This window comes from Condylura cristata, unplaced genomic scaffold (assembly GCF_000260355.1).
Source record: "Condylura cristata isolate star-nosed mole 26May11 unplaced genomic scaffold, ConCri1.0 scaffold00009, whole genome shotgun sequence".
Classification (NCBI taxonomy): Eukaryota; Metazoa; Chordata; class Mammalia; order Eulipotyphla; family Talpidae; genus Condylura; species Condylura cristata.
The window spans coordinates 30,356,145-30,381,243 of NW_004567110.1; the positions used below are offsets into that span (position 1 = coordinate 30,356,145).

The 25,099-nt window shown below is 42.5% G+C and overlaps 1 protein-coding gene across 4 annotated transcripts in view; it reads right to left on the minus strand.

Moving 5' to 3' along the window:
* ESRP1 (epithelial splicing regulatory protein 1) overlaps positions 1 to 6,193 on the minus strand; it is a 46,003-nt gene extending 39,810 nt beyond the window's left edge. For 2 of the 4 annotated variants that reach the window (XM_004679723.2, XM_004679720.2), the window contains exons 1-4: positions 5,885 to 6,193; positions 5,243 to 5,371; positions 3,943 to 4,056; positions 1,205 to 1,319 (exon numbers count right to left, since the gene is read on the minus strand). In XM_004679723.2, coding sequence (XP_004679780.1) covers positions 1,205 to 1,319; positions 3,943 to 4,056; positions 5,243 to 5,371; positions 5,885 to 6,016 — 490 coding nt within the window. In that variant the 5' untranslated portion in view covers positions 6,017 to 6,193. The remainder of the gene's footprint in view (positions 1 to 1,204; positions 1,320 to 3,942; positions 4,057 to 5,242; positions 5,372 to 5,884) is intronic. The other 2 variants (XM_004679722.1, XM_004679721.1) reach the window with 1 other exon arrangement.
* Between the last annotated feature and the right edge of the window lie 18,906 nt (positions 6,194 to 25,099).

Sequence of the window (25,099 nt, forward strand, 5' to 3'; positions counted from 1 at the left end):
CCCCGGAGGTGATCCACATGGCGTGGCAGACCTCTCCTGACCTGCCCGCTGCTCCCCTCAGCAGTGTACCTCATCTATCTGCCTGTTCTGTTCCCCTCTCTGTCTCTGGTGAATCCTTTCATCATCTCTGGCTTGTACTTCAATTCTGTCTGCATAAATAATTTTTTTTTTTAAATGAACTTATCCTACCCTCATACATCACTACCACGTACTAAATCAATAGCTAACTGGTAGCTGAACCAGCTAAAACAAATTTCAGGTAGTGGCTTCTACAATGAAGGCAAATAAAATGGGTTTGACCTGCTGATAGTAACTAAGAAAATTATGAAAACATTTTTTTAATGAATAAGTTTTGCAATAAAACAAAAACCAGGCTTTAGCTCCTGAAAAAGAATAAGAAAGTACAAGTACAACCAAAAATTTCCTGAAAATGAGTGAATTCACATTTTCCACACTGGGTTTTTGTAATCCAGGGAAGGTTAAAGGAATACCAATGAATAGCATTTAGTAAAAAGCATATATGCCTACTATTCAAAAATTCTAAATCTTTGAAAGGAAGCCAAAAACCAAGGTAAGACAAATAAGTGGCCTTGGAACTGGCATCAAGATATGTAGCCTTCACATTCTTCAATTAATCTCATAGACACCCATGTATAATCTAAAACAAATGCTATGGTTTAATTTATAGAAATCCCTCTCTAAACCCATCTGACTAAATCACTGTTCAAACTCAGCAAAGTGTAACGACTTTGCATGATGCCTATATATTATTGTATTATCAGTTATTCCTAGAACAGTAAAAAAAAAAAAAATTGAGAGATCAATTTTATCCATATGCTGACTCTGGGGCCTCCCTGGTGGCCCAGGGGTTAAAGTCTCAGTACAGTCAGATATCACCTCTGCACCTGCAGCTTGAGTTCTTTCCCCAGCCAGGGATCCCTGACCCACATGGTGCAGCAGACTTCTCCTGCCGGCGTGTTGCCACCCTCAGCAGTGTATTTCAGTACATCTGCCTGTTCTCCTTTCCATATATAGTGAATCCTCTCACCATCTCTCCCATTCCCCATTACCTCAGGTCTGCACCCCAGTTCTTCTATGCAAAAATAAAACATTTTAAGAAACATTTTTCAACACTCTTGAATTGCTTTTTTTTCCCCTGGTGCCATCTTTTCAAATAATTTTTGGTTAACCACTTAAAGGATACACTCTGTCATTGCTGCAACATCCAGCTTATCAATATCAGGTGAACCAGGACAACACTTCTTGAATTCTTTTCGAAGATCAAAAAAGGAGTAGAAGCATTCAGGCAATAATACATTCTGAGGAAGTACAATGTAGACACTGTTAACCAGGTGAATTTAATTCAGTGTTTCCTTAATAATTAAGAATGGAATGTAAATATACTTTACAACTAGAACTTTTTTAAAAGACCTGAGTGACTTTATTTTCTAATACAGTATTATATCCTGTACACAAATCTTCCAGAAAGGATTCATCTTACTCTAAAGCAATGGAGTATAGTTGTTGTGCACCAAATATGCTTCCCATTCAAAACATTTCTGAAGTTGTAATACATTTGGACAATTTTATATTGTCTTGGTGATAAAACTAAACTTTTCCCAGTCATAATCATTTCAGACTGTTTTTTCCAGCAGTAATATTAACCTCCTTAGTTATTATACAAACATCTGTTTAAAATGTATACTTAGACATAGGATTAAGTTATAAAACAGTAGCTTTAAATATTGAGCTCTGATAATATTTTCAGTACTAAAGATTAAGAGAGCCAATTTCTGATTACCTGGAAGGAATTATTTTTGTGCCAAAATACATTCCTACCTTAGTTTTCCTTACCTATCTTGTAGCTATACCCAAGAACTCAAATTAGACAAAGAAAAAATATCACAAGCATCAAAAGCAAAAAAAAAAAAACAAGGTTACCTGCTATTCTTAGATACTAACACCAAACTAACTGATGGTTTAAAATTCAACAATGTGGGTAACTATTATTGTATTGTTTTCCATAAAAAAAAACCTCATTGAATAACTTTCAAATATTTTAAACTGAGGCTAGACTTTATAACATTTTAAAATAGTTCATATTCATTACTGGGAATTTTTGTACATTCAGAAGATTTCCTTAAGGTTTGTGACCCATCAACATTTATGCAATGTCTTTCTATCTAACTTTCACTAGTGCAGTCTGTTAGATGTGATCTACTGATTTTATATTTTAAATTATCATTACAACATATCAGTTTTTAAAAAATTACTGAGATTTGTGTACCTCAAAATGTTCACTTAAGAATTTTTTTAATGATAACTCATATGCCCAATAATAAAACATTAGTTGAAATGGCTGTAGCCAATTAAAATAGTGAACATTTTATTTGTTGCTTATAAAAAATATTGATATTATAGTAAACAGTAAGTAGGATAAATCATTTATGTGGTATTTCTTATAAGATTTTCTACAAAAATTTAGAAAAATACCTAAACATGTTATTAGAGAAAACCACTTTATATATTGTTCTCTGAGTAACAAACATCTTTCATGTTTCCTTAATGAACAGAATTATTTGCATTATGCTTTCTCTTTCTTGTATTTTATTAAATCCATATAGAAGTGTCTCAGAAAAATGTCTCAATTTTCTCTGGAGGTTTTCCTACTTCCCAAGCAATCTATATGAAATAACAAAATACGCTTTTCCACTCCAGCAGGGAAAATATTAAGTCTTACTATCCCTTCTACTGAGTTTGATGAAGAGACTCTTCATATATCACTATTTCTAGATCAAGAGCATAACAATTGGTCTAGCATGTTACAAGTACCTCCCTACCCCCCTTTAACCAAATATTTACTGAGATTGGTCTTAAGGAGTTGTTTATTTTCTCATTCCTCAAGACATAGGAATTTGAGTTTTCCCCTTTAAGCAATTAAAATTGACATACATTTAACTAATTCCTCCCTCTTATCCTATTGAAAAAGAGAATCTGCACTATTAATTTGTAACAGTCTAACTTCAAGACTAGCCTCATACAATTTTTTAAATAAAGTTTTCTTCTATCTTTTCAAGTTCAGTATCTGTCTGCCACAATAAAAAGTTACAGCTCAAACTAATTAAGGTTAATTAAGGTAGTAATAAGATGAATTATATTAGCAATGATTGGCTAAACTGGCTCTGCTGTCTGTGCTCTCCATTTCCCCACCATTCCACAAGATTTTTCCTAGGTAGAGAAATCATGCTATATATATAATTTTGTCTTCTTCCATGTCAAAAAGATAAGGTACGCTGTTCTGTTTTGAACACATGCTCAAAGTGAGACAAATCATAGTGTACTGTAAACTTCTAGTGGTTATACGGTTGAGTCTTTTCCTAATACAGTGCTATTTGATAAAATTATTAGAAATACAATTTAAAAAGGTTTAATTGAACTTTATTCTCTGTTCCTTCCTATCTAGATAAAGCATTTTCCAGAAGGATAGGAATATTACAATGTGTTAAAATAGAGTTCTCTGCTACTCATTTGTTATTTTAAATGCAAAAAAATTAATCAACATTGGAGAGAGTTGATCTCTCCAAAGGCATTTTAAAAACCTGGCATGAAAAGAGAAACTTTTATTAAGTAACCAAAGAATTTGCAATCTCAAACATCTCCATGAAAGTATCAAATTTTTGTTATAGCAAAACACAAATATAATTTATCCTGTTAACCATTTTAAGTGTACAGTTCAGTGACATTAAGTATGTTCACATCATTGTACAACTATCACCACCACCACCCATGCTTCAACCCGTTATCTCTGCAAATTGCAATCTGTCCATGAAACATTAACTCTCCATTATGCATCCTTATAAACTTTTAAAAAACCGTGTTTCTTTAAAAGGCCTCTTGTCATCCAATAGTCGAATTGTCTTTTTGAGAAGCCAACATTCTTACCTTCTTGGAAGCTTCGGGGTGCAGGACTTGCCTGATATGAAGCTGCCCATCAGTACAAAGACAGAAGGAAGTTCCCACTCCAATATTCAGTTCATTGCTCACTGACTGGTTAAACTGAAAAGAACAAGACACACAACAGGGATGCAACTGATGTAAGATTTATAAACTGCAAAGTGGCCCCACTTGTTAAGAGAAAAACGTGCTAATTGTCACTGAAGGGAAACACCGGAGTTGGGAGCAAGAATGAGACTGTTCCCATAAAGAATCTAGTTTCTTTTAGTTGGGGTGTTTCCCAATTAACTCTGTTTACAAGTAGAATTTAATAAATGCAATTTTCCTTCCATCCCTCTTTTTGATTTATTTAGATACATTCATTCAAAATTTTAAAGGTAAAGGTCTCATTTCGTCAGCTGATTGCCTTCAGATTACATCATTCCCTGGTGTTTTTTTTTTTTTTTTTTAATGTTTTGTCGTTCCAGGCTTAAGAAAGATGCCGGTTTCTGATAAACAAATGTGGAGTAATGGGATACAGATCTCTGAGAATTCTCGAAACAAATCTCCTGGAACATCCCCAGAAAAGATAATTTTCCCCTATAATTCGCAACTCGTGTGCTAGAGCAGGGGCCAGGAGAGCAGCGGACACTCACCTGTGAACAGGTGTTCAGCGCCCCGCCCTATCCCCAATCCAGTATCCGTCAGCACCACTGAGCAACCGGTTTTTAGGTCAAGTCTAATAAGGGGATTCCACCCGTTCTATGGTGACCCAACGAGCAAGAGCAACCTACAAGTTCGGGCCTGTAAACCCTCCCCGGCGCTAGGACCAAGAAGTACTAATGGAAGGGGAACCGAGACTGCGGGAGAGTTCAGAAGCTAGAAACCAAGAAGGCACCTTCAGGTTCCCACCAAGCCGGGGCGGGCTCGCAGTTCGACACCACAGCGCCCCCTGCCCCAGGACAGCCGCAGACCCAAACCCCCGCAGAGGACCAGAACGTCTGGGGTCTGGGTACAGAATGGGGGCGTTAGAATTCAAATTCCGCACATCACTCGTTAGGTAAAACCCAGGTAACACTCTGGCCCCAGGAACTAGTCGGGAAGCCACTAGAAACCCATAGCGAATTGGACTGGAGGTTGGGAGGTGTAGAGCAACAACTTCCTCCCCAAAGGTCCACTTCGTCCTCCAGACCGGTTTTTCACCCACGCGGCCGGGCCTGTGGCCACGCGGGCCATGCGTGGACCTCTGGAGAGGACTGTGCCGGCTCTGGGGAACGCCCGGGTGGCTCGGCTTAAAGAAGGCTGTCACCTGTCGGAGGGCTTGGTCCAGCTGAGGCGCCGAGGACAAGGTTTCGGCGTCGATCTTAGTTTCTTCTTTACAATCCTCCGTCAGTTCCAACTGATCCGGTCTAACTAGTACTTCGTGCAACTGTCCCACCTCCGGGGGAAAGAGAAGAAGAGAAGCAGGGGTCAGTTTTCCCCCTCCCTCAATTACTATCCTCTTTCTTCACTCACTTCCCTCCCCTGCTGAGGGAGCCAGCGCCTCTCGGAGAATGTGGACACAGACTCCAAGCCCTCTTGTAGTCAGACGCTGCTGTTGCGGCGAAGTCCGCGAAGCCCTGCGGGGGTGTCCACCTTCACCCGAGTCCGGGTGAAAAGCCCTGGTAGTGGGCATCCAGACCCCAGGGATCCCACCCCGGCTTGGCCGGTCACCCCGCGACGGGCAGAGTAGCTGAACTGCTGGCGGCCTCCCCACCTGAGCCAGATTTCGGAGGACTGAAATGGCTCCAAGGCGGTTAGCCAACAAATTTGGTTTTACTCTGATTACTTTAGGCCTCGGGTACAACTTCGCAAGTGGTTTAAGAAGAGCACTTATTTACCCACTCCCCAAACCTAGACAACAAACTTCTTGCCGCATTCCTATCATTTGGACAGAAATATGGAGAAATACCTTCTTGTTGGCCAGGTCCACGACTTTCCATAAGAGCAGGATCAGCTCCTTCTCATCTGAGCCCAACTTGGTCCCGGTGGCCCCAGCAGTGATCCCAAAAAGCACCACCAAGTAATCCGGAGACGCCGTCATGACGATAGATGGGGAGGGGGAGAAGGGGGGTCGGGAGGCGGTGAGGTGGGGTGGAAGTGAGAACGAGAAAACCTGTGCTAAAACCTCTTCTAAGAGAAAAAGAAAGAGGGCCCACCACCCCCCCCTCGCCGCCGCTGGTGCAAAAGGCGGTAACCAACCACCCAAGCCCACACCTGGCCCGTGCTCCACACCCAGGGCAGGAAGGGGGGTGGGGAAGGAGGGCGCAGGAGGCCTGCCCTTTTTGTATTCAATTGCCCGTGCGTCTATGCAAAAAGCCTGGAACAGGGCTGCACCTCCTGGAGGCGCGCGCAATGGCTGAAAGCTTTTCTGTTTTGGGATGTGGCTCTACCTGCCCGCCCCTTCCCCCTCCCCCACGTGGTGCAGGTAAGAGACACCTGGCGGCGCCGGCCCATTGGCTCCTTCAAACCCCGACGTGGCAGCGGTGGGGGAGGCGGCCTCCTAGGCCAGCCGAGGAGGGGGCGGGAGACAATAGCTGGATGAATGGAGAGAGGAGGGAGGAACGAGGGGGAAGACGCGAGGGGCGGGGAAGAGGCGGCTGCCACCCGGAGGGTGGAGAGGCCAGACGGAAAAAGGGTGAGGGGTAAAGGGCGGGAAGGGGCGGGCCGCTGTCTCTAGTAGGAAAGAAAGGTTTATCCCTTTGGAGGTAATTTAGAAGTCTAGGGGGCTTGGAGAAACGCAATCGCAGGCGGTGAAGTCGGAGGTTTTACGGTCAAGCTAAAGAGCGGAGTGAGGAGGAAAAAAGAGGCCCGAGGTGAGGCCGTGAAGCGGAGCTGCCCAGGGCGCGGCGCCCCGAGAAGGGCGAACCGCGGAGAGAGGGATCGGCCAACGGCAGTAGGGAGGTGGCGGGACTATTGCCAGGCACCGGAAAAGCCGCTCCCGAACCTACACACCTTTAAGAACAAACAGCAGGCGTAATCCTGCGGGCCCTCCCTTCCCCAGACTCTCCTCCAAACTTCTGTCGCTGCCCACCTGCGGCAGTGAAACCCCAGCGTCCGGCGGGGCCAGACGCCCAGCCACCAAGTTCCGCCCAAAGACTCAGGGGCCACGAGCAAAGCAGCAGGGGGACCCCGGTGCGGAAATGCAGGCACAATGGACCTCACTCCCTTTCGGTCCTGGCTGCTTGTTCCAGACTGGAGCGTCCTGCTGGGCAAGAGCCCCCTTCCACTGATTTACCTAAAACTCTAAATAGAATACATCTGCCCTACTCGCCTAATGTTTCCGTAAATCTGGCCCAAGCAACCTTTTCCCTCAGTTCCGGGCTCTGAACCCATGCCCGCTACTCAAGCCTTTGTGTTTTTATGGATTTGGCCAGATCTCCCTGCTCCAGCTCTAATCGGTCTGCAGACGCTTGTGCACCACCATCACTCCCATCACACACCCAGCCACCAAGTCCGACAGCAGTGAGATAGACCCTGTTGCCATTTTTTTCGAGTTTTACTGAGATGCAATTGACATGCATCATTGTATAAGTTTAAGTGTACATGTTTTGACATACACTGAAATGTCCACAAGCAATAAGCTTAGTTAGCATCTATCAGATACAGTAAGATAAAACTGCACTGGCATTTGCGAGAAAAAAAAAGCCCTAGACGTGAGGTTTCCTCGAGTTTTGTATTTCGAGTATCCTCGGGAAGTGTTCCGTCTTAAGTACCATTTTCGCTCCAGGTGTTGCCCTTTAGAGGCACGATGTGAAATCTACTAAGCTGACCCACTCCAGGTACGAAAGAACCTCTCAGGCATGAGCTGGGGATCGCACCCAGAGAGGTCGAAGAAGAGTGGACCCAGCTGGGAGTTTGAGGGGGCCCAGTTTCCAGGCAGGAGGGGAAGCGAGTGGAGGCGCAGGTAGCAAGTAGCGGCCCCTTGGGGCAGGGAGGTGGGGGGAGGAAAGAGCGGGCTGTGGTGCTGCCCAGTTTCCTGGCAGGAGGGGAAGTGAGTGGAGGCGCAGGTAGCAGGTGGCGTCCCGAGAGGGGCAGTGGCCAGGCCTGACCGAGGCCCGGGCTCGCGAGCGTGCACCGTGCCGCTCCCGCTCGCAGCTCGAAGTTCAGCGGCGGGTGCTTACTCCGCCAGGGCTGGAGGGTACGCGGCTGGAAACCAGCGTCCACCATCCTCGGCGGGATAGACTCGCTGCGGCTGAGGCTGCGGTGGAGCCCCGCCCTTGTCGCGGTATCTTCCAGCCACCCTACCCCGCCCGTAGGCGCCGCGAGGGCAGGGACTGGGCGCGGACTGAAGCAGGGAGGGACCTGGAAAAACCACCCAGATTGCATTGCAGCGGGCGAGGCGGCCCAGAGGAGCCGGTTCTCCGGGGCCACCCCCTTGCGCGGCTTTCTCCGTGTGCTGTTCTCAGGTGCTCGCCCCTGCCGGCCTGGGAGGACCGGCTTTGCTGGGGCGCGGGGCTCCCTACGTGACCCCAGCTTGGCCGCTGGAACGCGCGCGGCCAAGGAAGCCCCACGCTCAGCGGGCGACTGTCGCTTAAAATGTGGTTGGAGCAGCTCCTGAATGAAGTTCCTTTCGGGCCCTTGGCCTGGGATTAGTCATTTATATCGCGCATTTGGATAAACGGGGAACTTTATTACCGGCGCCTGTGCTAGGATCCCGCAGTGTTATCCACACTGGAATCGAATCTCAGATCTGTCCCTTTCACGGACAGTTGCCTTCTAAGGAGTCAGATTCTTGGATTCTGATTTATAAATTTAAATTTGGTCAGCGAGGTTAAAAGGACAGGGGTTTTGTTTTTCTTATTAATGTATTCTCAGAGCTTGACATGTACTAGGCATTCAGAATATTTGTTGAATACTTTAGTGACCCACTTCTGCAGCTTTTGTCTCTTGAGCTAGAGCATAGTTTATCACTACAAAGGTGAAATTCTGAAAATGGGGATCTACGGGTGATTTGAATCTCAAATGTTTATAGGTGATTCTTAAACCTAGTTTTAAAGAAATCGAACTGTAAAATGCAGGTAGACCGAAATGGATACAAAATATTCATCTCATCATCGATAAATGGAATATCGAATAGAAAAATGGCTGAGAGAAACATTGAGAAAGGCTCACTTTAGGTATGGTACTGAGTTTTTAACTTCCCAAACTAATGAGATTTTGTTTTATTTTAAACATAGAGACCGAAATCAAGGGGCAGGTTATAAAACAATAACTTGTATCTTTAAAAAATATTATGGTCATGAAAGACAAAGACTGAAAAACTTTCAGATTTGAGAAATTAAAGAGACATAGCAATTAAATACAAAATGGAGCATGGGTCAAAAAACTTGTTTTTTTCTCTTGCTTTAAAGCACATAATTGGGAAAATAGGAAACAACTGAAAAAAGTCGTAGATATATAAAGATTAGTGTTCTAGTAGTATTAATTTGCTAATTTTTAAATAGTACTGCGGTTTGGCAGGAGAATATCCTTTATTTTAGAGACTACCCAGAGAAGTATTTAGAGATAAAAGAGAATCGTTTTTATAACTTACTCTCAAGTGATTCTGTGTTTGTGTGTGTATATAATATATAACATATATGTATGAGAAAATGATGAAACAAGTGGGACAAAATGGAGAATAGTTAGGGAGTTTTTTATACTATTCTAGCAAATTTTAACAGATTTTTAGAAGAGTCAGAGGGCTTTTTGCTGCCCTCATTTGATATTTACAAGGTTCTGTGTCATGACTTTCTTCTGTATTAAACTTCTTCAGTGTTAACCTCATCTTTCATACTATAAAATGAATCCTTTTTTCGGTCAAAACAAGTGACCATTTCCTGTATAGCAATCCTTTAAAGTTGTCCTTAGATAACTCCCCTAGACTAAATTACTGCAGGTTCCTTAAAGCTTTCATCCTGAATCTTGCTTTCCTGCTCTTTAATTATATTCATTACTCGCCTCTGACCCTTTCCCTCTTATCAGTTCTGGAGAGCAGTTCTTGACCTGCTCTCTAATGCAAATGTGTCTGCTGTGACCTGGCCCTTGACTGAGAGGTACCTACCTGTCATCTTCTTATTACTTGTAATGCAGTTCCCTTTTTAAGACTACTAGAAGCTCTATATTTGCTGGCTTCAGTTTCATTTGAGATGTCTATGTCTTTCTTGGAGTATTCAATTGCACTTACCTAGTTGTTCTTTTGTATCTGTGAGAAAGGATCCTTTAAATGAATCAAAGTAGAAAATTGTTCTCATGTTAGACAGTGGGGATGACTGCAAATGTTTCTGATTAACCAAACCACTGAATTGTACACTTTAAAAGATGACTTATCGAATGTGAAATGTATCTGTCCTTTGAGCAAATCAAAACAAAGCCTGTATTCTGAAACTACTACAAGTCCTTAATATTTCTTAGTTATTTGAAAAAGAGATCACATTTCTATTCCCTAAACAAGTCCAACCTCTAAAGAGGAAAGGGGGAAGTGATGCTCAAGATAAATAAATACATTATAATTTTCTCAGAATTACTCTATGTATTACACATCTAAACAAATTACTAGCCTGAGCCTTTGTTATAGCCACTATTATACATGGTCTGTGTAGAAAAAATAAGGGTTGATTAATTAGCCTTGCTATTTGCTACCTCAGGTACCCTTGGGTATTTTCCTTGAACTCATAGGGACTTAGTTTCTGACCTATAAAATTGTGGCTGATAAGGTATACTTCATAAGTATCAGGCCATTCTCACCTATAGCTTCCTAAATGATTATACAATCTATACAAAGTGTTAAACCTGATAAATGTATTTATTCGGTTACTTAACAAATCTTTGTTGGTGCCTTACTACATACCAGGCAAGAAATATACTAGATACTGCAAACATATTTATGAATAAACACAAACACCATCCTTACCCTTATTAAGTGAGAAAGACAAATAATCACCAAAGCAAATTTATTATAGTGTTAAGTGTTCTAATGATATATGGTGCTCTGGGGTTTCACAGGGAGACAAAACTTTACTAAGGATACCAGAAAGACTTCAATAAGCAGTATTATTTGAATTAAAATCCAAATATATAAATGAACAGGAACAGATAAGGAAAAGAGCACTCATTGAACACTTGGGTGTGAGGCCTATGATGGAGGACCCAAAGATGACATTGGAGAAGATACTGCAACTTTCCCTCCCTCCCCCACCATTCTTCATGTGACTCCCTTGGTCCAGAACCATAAAATTTTTTAAAAGATTTATTTATTTATTTATGCATACAAGAACTGGGGTACAGGCCAGAGATGCAGGGGTGAAAGAATTCCCAGAGACAGAGTGGGGAGCAGAATAGGCAGAATCTCTAAAATACACTGCTGAGGGGAGCAGAGGACTAGACAGGAAAGGTTTACTGTGCCTTGTAGGTCAACTCCCTGGCATAGGATCAAGTTCCTGCTACAATGGCTGCAGGATAGCTTCCTAGTGAGGATAGCTTTCTAGTGACTTAACCCTTTATGCCACCAGGGAGGCCCCCAGAACTACAGAATCTTATCGATGGCTACAACTCTTCTTCATGGTGTACACTGATATATGTAGATGTATGTAGAGGTTTCCCAGACTGGATTTTATAGATCATTAGGATTTACCAAGAAGGAGGAAAATATGACCACCATCAAAAGAATTTCAAATTTAAATTTTGCTAAGAAGGGTTAGAAGGGGTTATGCTCAGTGAAATAAGTCAGAAAGAAAAATATTGTATGGTTTCACTTATAGGAGGTATATAGGGAAACCAAATAAGGAATCAGGGGATAAAACAGTAACAATATTTTTTTTTAAAGATTTATTTATTTATTCATACAGAACTGGGGTACAGGCCAGAGATGCGGAGGGTGAGAGGATTCACCAGAGACAGAGCGGGAAGCAGAACAGGTAGATAGATGAAGTACACTGCTGAGGGGAGCAGCAGGCGGTCAGGAGAGGTCTGCCACGCCATGTGGTCACCTCCAGGGCAGGTGGGGATCGAACTCATGCGGAAGTGGCTTTAGTTTCTCAGTGCAGTGCTTTAACCCGCTGCGCCACCAGGGAGGGACAGTAACAATATTTTTTAGAAACAGGGCCCCTCCCTGGTGGCACAGCGGGTTAAAGCACAGCACCTAGAAGCTAAAGCCACTTCAGCTTGAATTGGATCCCCGCAGGCTCTGGAGGTTACCACATGGTCCAGACCTCTCCTGACCTGCCCGCTGTTCCCCTTAACAGTGTACTTTGTCCATCTGCCTTTTCTGCTCCCCACTCTGTCTCTGGTGAATCCTCTCGCTGCTCCTGCACCTCTGGCCTGTACCCCAGTTCTGTCCGCAGTTCTGTATGCACAAATAAATAAATCTTTAAAAAAAAAAACAACAAAATTTAAAAAAATAACCAGACAGGTATAAATCAGAGACATTCTACAGGGGAGGAGGAGCGAGACGGTACAAAACAAAGAGCTCAAGGGACTAAGGTGATGGTACACAGATGAACTGGTGGTGGGAATTCTGTGGGGACTACACCTGATGTAAAGCATATACAAATAAAAAAATCAAGCATAAAAATAGATAATTTTGCTGAGAAGGATATATAAAAACAAGACCAATTACGTGAGTCCGTTTGAAAAATTTGCCACATCATTCTTATTTGTCTCATTCATGCTTATAACTTGGAAAGGAGTTTGCCAAGTGTATCCTCAATTATGCTGATTTTAGAGGGAAGGATACTTTTCTGAAATCAAAGAACTGCACCCAGTAATAAGACAAACCTTCTTATCTAAATCTGTATCCCTATTTTAACTAATAGGGGAAGCATCAGGTTTTATTGACTCAGAATATCAAAACTCCTTTCTAGAAACAATATTTTGAATAATTCTGGAAGGCAACACAAAAATACTTAGCACTCATTCTCTGATGAATGAGTGCATGCAGTTAATGAAAGAGCAGAAAGGAGAGCTTTTTCTTTACATATTTAACAATAAGAGCTTTTATTTATTGAATGGACACTATATACCAAGATCCATTCAAGGCCTTAAAAGCATAATCACTCTTTTTTCTCTTTTTGGTATGCCCTTTAATTAAAATATATCTGTAGCACATCTTTTACATACACATATAAATTAAACATATATGTAAGTTGCACATGTGTGTAAATTATGTGTGTGCAATGTATATTTTCAAATATGTATATAACCTTCTTTTCCCTCCACCAAACCACGAGTGCCCTACCCCATCTGAATCCCCCACACCATCCAAGCATAATCTCAATTCATTCTCACAACAAACAAGTGATATAAAAGTACAATTTTTTTTCCCCCAATTTACACAAAGGAAACAGGAGGTTAATAGTAACTTGAGTACTTGGTGCCTTTCATGTTGCAATGTAAGCATCTTGTTTATACACGTTGGGAAGAAATTGCTTATTAATAAAATAACCTATAAGTAAAAAAAAAAAAAGAAGAAGTACCCCCCCTCCCCCAGTGGTTACAGGGGTTAGGGGTAAAGTCTCAGCTATCAGGCTATCACCAGCCACTGCAGCATAAGTTCCATCCCAACCCAACCCACTTGGCTCAGCAGACCTCTTCTGGCTTGCCCTCTGCTTCCCTCAGCAGTGCATTTCACTTTCTGCTCTCCACTCTGTCTCTGGTGAATCCTCTCCCCACCACCCCCAATATACACCTTTGTCCTACATCCCAGTTCTTGTATGCATGAATAAATAAACCTAAAATAACTAGAAATAACTTGGTGATGGGAGGAGAGCAAAATGGGTTAAAGGGGGCCAATGTATAGTGGCAGATGAAAACTAGATTTGGTGGTAATTATATTGTAGTATACATAGAATTACATTATAGTGTATAAGATATTGAATGCTTATATGATGTCATAGATAAGTGTTACCTCAAAACTAAAGAAAAAAGGAATTTGCATTAAAAACTTAGGTAAATGCTATTTTAGAGATTAGAGGAATAAGAACTCACGTAATTTTTAATTTCTTAATAATATTCTCCAAAGACATCAAGGGGGAAAAAAACTATGACTATTTCTAACAGCAACTGCAAAAATATTTTGAAAGTTTAATATTAAGAAAAAATCAAATTTTATATTCCTTCCAATAAAAGTTCAGATTCAAAAAGATACCTGCACCCCCATGTTTATTGATGCCTTATTTACAATTAGAAAGACATGGAAATAGCCCAAATGCCCAAAAGTGGATGACTGGATTAAAAAGAGATGGTACATATACACAAAGGAATATTACTCAGCAACCAAAAAAAAGAAACACATGTTCTTTGAAGCAACATGGATGGAGCTGGAGAAGATCATGCTTAGTGAAATAAGCCAAAAAGAAAAGGAAAAATACCAATGGTTTTACTCAGAGTGGGAGTATAACGGACCAGGCGAGAAAATAATAATAATAATGAACAGCTATAGACCAAAGACATTTTATGGGGGTGGGGAATGGGATCAAAAACAGTGGGGGGAGGGAAATGCACTGGACTATGGTGATGGCACAGGGTGATTTGGTGATGGGAAGCCCACAGGGATTACAACTGCGATGAAAAAATACACAAAATGATGTAAAAATAAACATATATATGTGTGTGTGTGTGTATATATATATATACATATATATAAATTCAAGCTGAATAAGAAATAAAGGAATAGCTTGGTAACAATTATGTGGGTGGCATGGATATCTGACTCTACTTTTAACCATGAAACTGAAACAACCACTGAACATGAAACAACCACTTTGAGAATTTAGAAAATTTTACTAATAAACCAAAAGAGGGCAAATTGTCACAAACTTATCTCCCTGTGAGAAATGGCTGCAACAGATACACATAACCAATAATCAGTCACAGAAACAAGCCTTCAGTAAACTGACTCAAGAGTTGACTATCACACCTTCAATTTTATAAAACAACCTACACTGCAGACAAGATATCAAAGATTTAGGAAGTATACTCCAGATACATTAAAGAGTTAGTATTTAAAATTACTATAAATAGGGTGATAATTACTAAAAATTAAGTATGTCACAAGCTTACCCTTTTCATATTGGGAGGAAACTTTTGTAGATATTTTATTCTAATTCCCTCATTTCACAAGTAACTTGCCCAACCAAGGTGACACAGCTAATTAGCAATAGGACTATACTCAGAGCTCAGGTCTCCTGGCTCTCAGCTTAATGCTCTTTCCCTGTTGTGTCCATGACTACCCAGACAGAGTTCTCCCTCTGAGAATATAACTTGGAGATTTCTGTGTAACTGTTTTTGGTTCAAATGACCTCTCTTATTAAAGTTTTGGAAGAGAGAAGACATCTTGGTTAAAAGAGCTTCACTGCAGTAGAGGATGGAAATAGGCAATGGGTGTCCAGCCTCTGATGATAATGTACTTCTTCTATTCAGAAATCTGAATCTGGAGCTATTGCCTAACCCACTGGGAAATTAGGAGTTTTGTTGATAAGGCAGGATGTGGGAGGTAGAAGTTTGATGAACCATTCTTTTTTTTTTAACTCATTTTTTTTTAAAGATTTATTTATTTGTGCATACAGAACTGGGGTACAGGCCAGAGGCTCAGGGGCGGTGAGAGGCTTCACCAGAGACAGAGTGGGGAACAGAACAGGCAGATCGATGAAGTACACTGCTGAGGGGAGCAGCGGGCGGGTCAGGAGAGGTCTGCCGCACCATGTGGTCACCTCCAGGGCAGGTGGGAATCAAACTCCTGTGGAAGCAGCTTTAGATTCTCAGTGCTGTGCTTTAACCCGCTGCGCCACCAGGGAGGGCCTTAATTCATATTTTAATGAAAAAAATTTATGCATACAGAACTGGGGTATAGGCAAAGGTACATAGTGAGAGGATTCACTGGAGACACAGTGGGGAGCAGAACAGGCAGATCACTGCTGAGGGGAGCAGCAGCTGAGACAGGAGAGGTCTGCTATGCCATGTGGGTCACCTCTGGGGACAGGAATCAAACTCGCACCAACACAGCTGCGGCCAGCTTGCAGTGCTGCATCCTAACCCATTGTGCCATCAGGGAGGGCCAATGGTGCATTTTTTTAAAACATGATAAATCTCTCTGTAAAGGACACAAATAAACAGGATAGGATCTTTGTTGCTAAGTACATTGTAATATGCTGAAAGAGTCAAAGCTCACAGAGCTTGGGGTGACTCATGCTGTGTGAACCCTTTTAGGACACAACTTTGGCCCAGAGCAAGCACAAAATATGAGATTACAGCAAATGATCTGCACAAGAATGCTCTTCTGAAAGCCTGGGGCACCATATTGGTTAACTCAGGGTTTTATCCTCACTGCATTATCTCCTCCAGCTTCTTGTGTCCCTACTCTATCAATCCTCCATCTTCCATATTAGACACTGAGTCTTCAACTTCATTCTCCATCTGAAAGTGCTTTACTAACTGTCTGCCTACAAAATTTCTTCCATGGCTTGGTCAGTGGCACTATTCTTCTTGGTATAAAGCCCTCACTAACTTCCCTACCTACCATGCCCTCAAAACAATGGAGACAACAGGGCCTCCCTGGTGGCACAAGGAGCTGAGTCTATTATTGCACTGTGAAAGCAATCTGCAGCAGGCATTTGATTCCCCGCCAGCAAGCTAACCTACACAGCACAGTGGACCTCTGTTTTGCCCATTCTTCTCCTCAGCAATATATTTTAGTGGATCTGCCTGTTCTGCTCCCCACTCTCTCTCTGGTGAGTCCCCTCTCACACACAATTCCTCCACCTCTGGTCTACATCCCAGTTCTTGTATAAATAAATAAAAATAAGTCTTTACAGAATAATTGTAATAAAGAAAACATGTTAATTGGAAATCAGTTATAAGAGTGCATATTGTATGATTCTGTGTATATGAAATGTTCAGAATAGGCAATCCATAGAAATAGGGGGTAGAGTAGTGAATGGTTGTCAGGGGAGAGGAATGGAGAATTTCTGCAAATAAATATGCTATTTCTTTTTAGGACCATAAAATACTTTAAATTTAAATATTAATGTTGGTTGTATAACTCTGTGATATACTAAAAACCATTCAGCCACACACCATGAAAGGGTGAATTTTATGGTGTATGAATGATATATCAATAAAATTATGTAAGTAACCTATTATATAGCATTAATTATGTACTTGTATGTATTTTTCCTCCAACTAGATTTAGACTATAATCCTTACATGAACACAACAAGTATTTGGTGATCTAGTAATTAATTCTTGATCTATTTGAAAGGAGTTTAAAACTTTGATAGGCAGTTGGAAGCAAAGGCTCTAAGGGGCTGAACACAGGGATTTGGAAAAAGAGAAGCAGCAGGTTTGAGTAAAGGAGAGAAAGCAGTCCATATATCTACGGGTAGTAAGGACAATACTAACTAAGGTTGTTTCATTCATGTTTAAACTGTTATTAATTGGTAGTATTTTGCTAACCCAAAAAATTTTCAGAGGCCTCCCTGGTAGCGCAGGGGTTAAAGACAGCATTCTCAAACTATTGCAAGCCACTATAGCACTGAGTTCCATCCCTGGCCAGCGAGGGAGTTGACCCACATGGCGCAGCAAGCTTCTCCTGACCTGCCCACTGTTCCCCTCAGCAGTGTATTTCAGTAGCTCTGCCTGTTCTGCTCCCCACTCTGTCTCTCTCTCTCACACACACACACACACACACCACCTCTGACCTGCACACACTCTTGTATGCATAAATAAGTGAATCTTTTCTAAAAATTTAAATAAATGCTCCCCTATTCATTTTCCTACTTCCTTAGGTTAGAAAAAGGTACAGGTGAGCTAGCTCTAAGTGAAACAAAACTAAGGAGAAAACAGTTTGATCTTTGTGGCCAAAAGCATCTCTGCCCAATTTAGAATTCCTGCTTTAAAAATCTAAGATGATCTGGCCCTCCCTGGTGGCACAGTGGGTTAAAGCACAGCACTGAGAATGTAAAACCACTTCCGCATGAGTTCGATTCCCACCTGCTCCGGAGGTGACCACATGGCGCGGCAGACCTCTCCTGACCCGCCCGCTGTTCCCCTCAGCAGTGTACTTTGTCGATCTGCCTGTTCTGCTCCCCCCTCTGTCTCTGGTAAATCCTCTCACCACCCCTGTACCCCAGTTCAGTATGCACAAATAAATAAATCTTTAAAAAAAAAATCTTTAAAAAAAAAATCTAAGATGATCTTCATACTTCATTCATACAGCTCTGATGCTCTACTTTTACACAGCTCTAAAGTCACACACCTACTGTTAGCACCTACCTGGCCAGCTTCCTTGCTTCAGCAAATATTTATCAAACATTGACTTTTGGCCAGGTATGGTGCCAGGCACTGGATATGGAAGCGAATGAGTAAACTATGCTGTCAATATGTCGCAGTATCCCACGCTGGGCTAAAGTAATTCACCAGCATTCTAGAAAAGACTTTAAAAGCACTCCCTAGCTAATTTGTGAGAGTATTATATTTGACTAGAATGGAACAAACTAGAATGGATATCACAAAATGTCCCAATTAATAATCAAATCTGTTGAAAAGAAAAAGGATAGGGCAAGTATTATCTGCCTCTTACAAATAAGAAAAATACAATTTCTGTAAGTTAGGTTATTCCTTTAAGCTCATACAACTAGCAAACAGCAAAGTCAGCAGGGAACCCAATTTGACTTCCAATTTGACTTCCAATTTGTTCTTTACTATCACTTACCATTGAATAGTTTCCTTCTTAGCGGGCCCTTCTGTTTGTAGGTAGACGAGGCAGCAGAGAACATCACAGTACTTATCAATTTTAAATCTGCCTGTCATCAAGAAGAAAAGTAATGGACCCAGCAGTTAGGACATTGGGAAGTGCAAGTTTACGAGAAAGAAAATTTTTACACTGTTAGTGTCAAGCTAAGTGTGTATTCCCTAACCTAAAGTTTCTCCCTGGCAATCTTTCTGATTGATCACTGCTAGTGGCCTCTAGATGAATGACTTCCAAATTTAATTCAACAAATGTACAACTGATGGTCCCACAAAACACCTGATGTACAAAGTTCATAAATGAGGGCCTCCCTGGTGTTCATGGGGTTAAATTAAGTGTCAGCTGACTGTCTGCTAACTGTGGCATGAACTGATTCCCAGCCAGGGAGGTGACCCACATATGGCCCAGCAGATTTCTCCTGTTTCACCTGCTGCTCCCCTTAACAGTGTATTTCAGTTAATCTGCCTGGTCTGCTCCCCTCTCTCTGGTGAATCCTTTCACCATCCACACCCCAGTTCTTCTATGCATAAATAAATAAATAATTTTTTAAAAAAGATTAATTCTAATTCTGAAATTATAACTGTCTGAGACAAGATCCAAGCTTTCCAGTTTCCTTAATGAAAAAAACATTTTTATCAAATAATTTATATACACTGCACATTAGCATATTATGCTAACGGCCTTCTAAGTAGTACAGCTCCTTGATCCTCACCACAACCCTGTTATGGATTCCCATTTTACACCAGAGAAATCTGAGGCTCAGGGTTTAGTGACTTGTTTCAGGCCCCACAGCAGCTAAGTGGACAGAGCCAGTTTGGGCTGCCATGTGACCCTCTTGATGGACACGCTTAGGCCTTTGTGTCCCGGTGGAAATGTTCTTTGATTGTGGGGAGCCCCCAGCTTGGGCTCTGCTCCCAGTCTCCTGGCCTTTATCTTCTCTTCTATCACTCCCTATCCTCCAGTCACATGTCCTGTGGCACCCATTCTCCCCCCCTTAAACATGGTTTCCACTGACTGAGTGACACAATGACAGTGTTACCAAACCCAATTCTAAACTGTTCCCCTTAGCAGAGTATTTCAGTGTGAAAGAAGAACAGGAACTTGAGTAGTGTTTTCAGAAAGTGAGCATGTCACTTGCACAATACTGAATGAATTAAAACTTCATAGTGGACTTCATACATGAAAAGATATTATAGGTAAATTATGCAGTTCTAACATTCATATAATTTGATTTCCTATTACAGGATACACATAGTAAACCTCAAGATAATCATTCTTAGACAGTAACAACAAAATCGCAATGTGTTTTAATGCAATGTCTTTCAAAATAAATTCAGTTATATGTACGTATGTGTATGTAGATTTGTGAATATATATGTAACCATATCTTCTCTTAAATAAAACCTAAAACATAAAGCAAATTCCATTTTCTAGTCAACAAAATTGAAAATATAAATTATATACCATGGTGCTATGAAGTCAAGATTTGGAGGGAAAACTGTGTTTAAAATCTTGTAGCAGTAGGCCCTCCCTGGTGGCGCAGCGGGTTAGGACAGACACAGCACTGCAAATGGCAAGTGAGCCCCAGCCTCCTCAGTGCGAGTTCGATCCCTGCCCAGAGGTGATCCACATGGCGCAGCAGACCTCTCCTCCCCTGCCTGCTGCTCCCCTCAGTAGTGTATTTTGTCGATCTGCCTGTTCTGTTCCCCAATCTGGTGAACCTTGTCACCACCTCTGCACCTCTGGCCTGTACCCCAGGTCTGTATGCATAATTTTTTAAAAAGATTTCTTTATGCATATAGAACTGGGGTACATGCCAGAGATGAGGAGGGTGAGAGGATTCACCAGGGACAGAGTGGGGAGCAGAACAGGCAGATCGACAAAGTACACTGCTGAGAGGAGCAGCGGGCTTGTCAGGAGAGGTCTGCAGCACCATGTGGTCACCTCCGGGGCAGATGGGGATCAAACTCATGAGGAAGTGGCTTAAGCTTCTTAGTGCTGTGCTTTAACCCGCTGCGTCACCAGGGAGGGGCATAAATAAACCTTAAAAAAAAAACTAAATAAAAAAAATCTTGTAGCAGTAAGCTTTAGGAAAAAAAAAAGTGATAATTATCACTTGGGCCTTCCCTGGTGACACAAAGGGTTAATGTGAAGCACTGGGAAATTAGTCTCAGCCTCTTCAGCATGAGTTGGATCCAGGGCCATAGTGGTAACCAACATGGCTAGGGAGGTGACCCATATGGTGCTAGCAGACCTCTCCTGTCTCACCTGCCTGCTGCTCCCCTCAGCAGTGTACTTCGTCAATCTGCCTGTTCTGCTCCCCACTCTGTCTCTGGTGAATCCTCTCACTGCTCCTGCACCACTGGCCTGTACCCCAGTTCTGTATACATAAATAAATAAATTTTTTAAAAAATCACCCACCTCCTTTCCCAGTGTCTCTTTCAAACTCACAATCATCTCCTAGCTTCTGGTCCCCACACATTACTGCATCTCACCCTGGCAAAGGTCACTCATGAGAAGTTGCTAAATCTTATGGTCCTTTCTACACAGTATTTCCATGAGGCATCACTTCCTATGGCACAATTATTTTATATTAATAGTTTATTTTTACATCATTTTGTACATTTTTTTTTCATCTCAATTGTAATCCCCGTGGATTTCCCATCACCAAGTCACCCATGCCTACAGCACGATTTTTAAGAAAACAGTTTATTCCATTCCTCCTTCTGTAACAGGTGGTCCCCAGCAAAAGGGGGACTTTCCAAGTTCCCTGCCCTACCCAGTAGGGGGGTGGAGCTGAGCGGAGAAAAAGAAAACAAAAAAATTAAAGAGAAGGAATCTGAGGAGGAAAGGAAACAGGATGGAAAGCCAGAAGGAAACCTGAGAAAGCCACATGGAGCAAAGGGAGACATGTGAAGAAACTGTTGGCCCTGGACTGGTTGAAAGAGACGTGGGTGAGAGACCCATGGTAGGTTGACTATGGCAGTGTTTATATTGATTTTGATTTTGCTCTTTTCCTCCCAGACTTGTCTGGCCCTGTCTAACCCTTTCTATAGGTCCCGGCCAGAAGATGCTTTTGTCCTGTGGCAGGCTTTCAGTCCTTGCTTTGGGCCAATCCCTTATGGGTTGACTTCTGCCCATGAGGGGATGGGTAACTTCAGGTGGTTGATTAGAAATTATATTCTTTGTCTTCTGTATTGTATATTCACTGTATTAAAATCCCTTTTCATTAAAGTCGTGTATGTTTTGTCTTGATGCAGTGGATAGCAGAACCTATTTAGAGCAGGCAGGTTTGGGGGTTCAGTGGTGCCCCTCTCCTTGCCCTGAAACACATCTGTCTCTGACCTACCTTCTCCATGGCCTCTGTGGTTTTCTCCTCCTCTGAACTCCTTTCTCTTTTCCACCTCTGTGGCTCCAGCTACTTTATTTGTGCTCAAGTGCAAGTCTCAGGTCTTCTCTGCAGACTTTGCCTCCCATGCAAATACCCTTCTTCTCCTTCAGAACCTGGGTTTCAGTACTTAATTCGACCTCCTGCTTTAGACCATTTATGGATGAATTCTTTGTCTCACTGTTACAGGAGCCAAACCTTCCTGCCCTGAATAGGCTCTGCCATCCGCAGCATCAAGACAAAACATATACGACTTTAATGAAAAGGAACTTTAATACAGTGAGTATATAATACGAAAGACAAAGAATATAATTTCTAAATCAAACACCTGAAGTTACCCATCCCCTCGTGGGCATAAGTCAACCCAAAAGGGATTGGCCCAAAGCAAGGCTTGAAAGTTGTCACAAGACTAAAGCACCTTCTGGCTGGGACCCATAGAAAAGAGTCAGAAATGTCAGACAAGTCTGGGAGGAAAAGAACAAAATCAAATCAATATAAACACTGCCATAGTCAGCATCCCTACGGGTCTCTCACCCACATCGCTTTCAACCAGTCCAGGGCCAAGAAACAAGCACAGTTTCTTCATCACATGCTTGCTGCTCCAGCTGGCTTCCTCAGGTCTCCTTCTGGCTCTCCTGCTTCCTTCTTCAGATTCCTTCTCTTTTCTTTTCTCTGCTCAGCTCCACCCTCCTGGGTGGGGCAAGGAACCTGAGCTTCCCCTTTTCCTGGGGACCACCCTGTTACATCACCTGAAAATATTGTACCTCTCCAAATAAGTAGAGAAGTAAAGTTGGTAAAGCAACTATCACAGTATCTATCATGTTCAATCAATGTTATTTACTTGACAGACATCCACTCAGCTGTCCCAAACACAAGGAAAACAATCCCGTATATCCTGAATGAAGTTTTTTATTTTCTTTCCCTGAAAACCCACACAACTTTCCAAACCCCCTCTGGGCCATGCAGGATAGAACCTGCAAAGTATTATCTTCTCTTTTCTTGTGACCCTTCACATTCATGTCTCACAAGGGCCTGCAGATCTGTTCCTTGTAACTTCTGCCAGAGCTTCCTCTCTGCTTCAGTAATAGAGTGGTCCCTAGGAAAAGGGGAAGTTCCAGGTTCCCTGCCCCACCCAGAGGAGGGTGGAGCTGAGCAGAGAAAAAGGAGAGAAAAGAAGGAATCTGAGGGGCCCTCCCTGGTGGCACAGCGGGCTAAAGGACAGCACTAAAAAGGAAACTGAAGCCACTTCAGCATGAGTTCGATTCCCAGCCATATGGCGTGACAGACCTCTCCTGACCATCTGCCCACTGCTGCCCTCAATCTTTGTCAATCTACCTATTCTACTCCCCATTCTGTCTCTGGTGAGTCTTCTCACTGCCCCTGCACCTCTGGTCTGTACCCCATCTGTGTAAATAAATAAATAAATCTTTATTAAAAAAAAAAAAGAAGGAATCATAAAAAAGAAGGAAGCAGGATGGACCCGAGGAAGCCACATGGAGCAGTAAGCATGTGGTGAAGAAACTGTGCTTGTTTCCTGACCCTGGACTGGCTAAGGCAGATGTGGGTGAGATACCTGCAGGGAGGTGACTATGGAAGTGTTTATATTGATTTTGATTTTGCTCTTTTCCTCCCAGACTTGTCTGGCCGTGTCTGACCCTTTTCCATGGGTCCTGGCCAGAAGGTGCTTTAGTCTTGTGGCAGCTTTCAGGACTTGCTTTGGGCCAATCCTTTTTGGGTTGAATTTTGCCCACGAGGGGATGGGTAACTTCAGGTGTTTGATTTAGAAGTTATATTCTTTGTGTTCCGTATTGTATATTCACTGTATTAAAGTCCCTTTTCATTAAAGTTTTATATGTTTTGTCTTGTTGCAGCGGATGGCAGAACCCACTTAGAGTAGGCAGGTTTGGGGCTTCAGGGGTGTCCCTCTCTCCCTGTCCTGTAACTATCCCTCTGACTGGGTTTGGGACTCAGAGGCTCCCCTCCCTGTTACTTCTACCCTCTTTTCGTCTTAATCACACCTACATCATCTGAACTGGTCTCCCAGTCTTCAGGACTGCCCTCTTAAATTCACCCTGCACCTATCTGTAATAGCCTCATGAATACACCATCAGACTGGGGCAGTTAATGCTTTATAATCCACATTGCTTCTGAATTAATAAGGCAACAGCAAAGGAAGAAACTTGTGGGGTGGTATGGTTGGGTGGCTTCTCCTGGAGATCTTTCTCCACATTAAAGGCATTTTATTAGTCTAGATAGTTCCTTCTAATGGCAATTCAATTCTTTGTGATTAACTTCACACTCCTATCAGGCTCTTTTAAATTGCAAATATTCCAGGGAGGGCTAACAGTGCAGTCTGCTTTGTTGTGCAGAGCTCAGGAGTGAAGGCGATTGTATGGGATGCCCTGAATGCAGCCACAGAGGAAAAGCTTTGCCAAAGGCAGCTTCCGTCTGGCCTTAGTCCTTCCTGATGGGACTGCCTATTCCTGATTGGACTACCTTTTCTAAATATTTGGGGGCAAGGCCCTGCTTCCAGTCAGATGCTCACTCAGTGCCATCCACCAGAACCTAGGCATTTTTACCACATCTCCCAACAACTCTGAACCAATTTATTCAAAAGGTGAGGAAACCAGGTTTGGAAATCTGTTCGATTCTTGGAAACAAATGGGTTGTGTTACTCAAGGCTTACCTAAGATTCCTGGGTGAGGGATTTGATTTTTTAAGATTTAGTTCTTTATATAAGAATTGGGGTACAGGCCAGAGGTACAGGGTTGGGGGAGGGGTGAGAGGACTCACCAGAGACAGACTAGGGAACAGAACAGGCAGATCTACTGAAATACACTGCTAAGGGGAGTAGTGGGTAAGCCAGGAATGGTCTGCTGAGCCATGTGGGTCGCCTCCCTGGCCAGGTATCGAACGTATCGAACTTTTGCGGTGGCTGCAGATAGCTTCAATTTAACCTGCCGTGGAGGGCCAGATGTGAGATTTTAAAGCAATCCCTCTCCACTTCCTCTAAG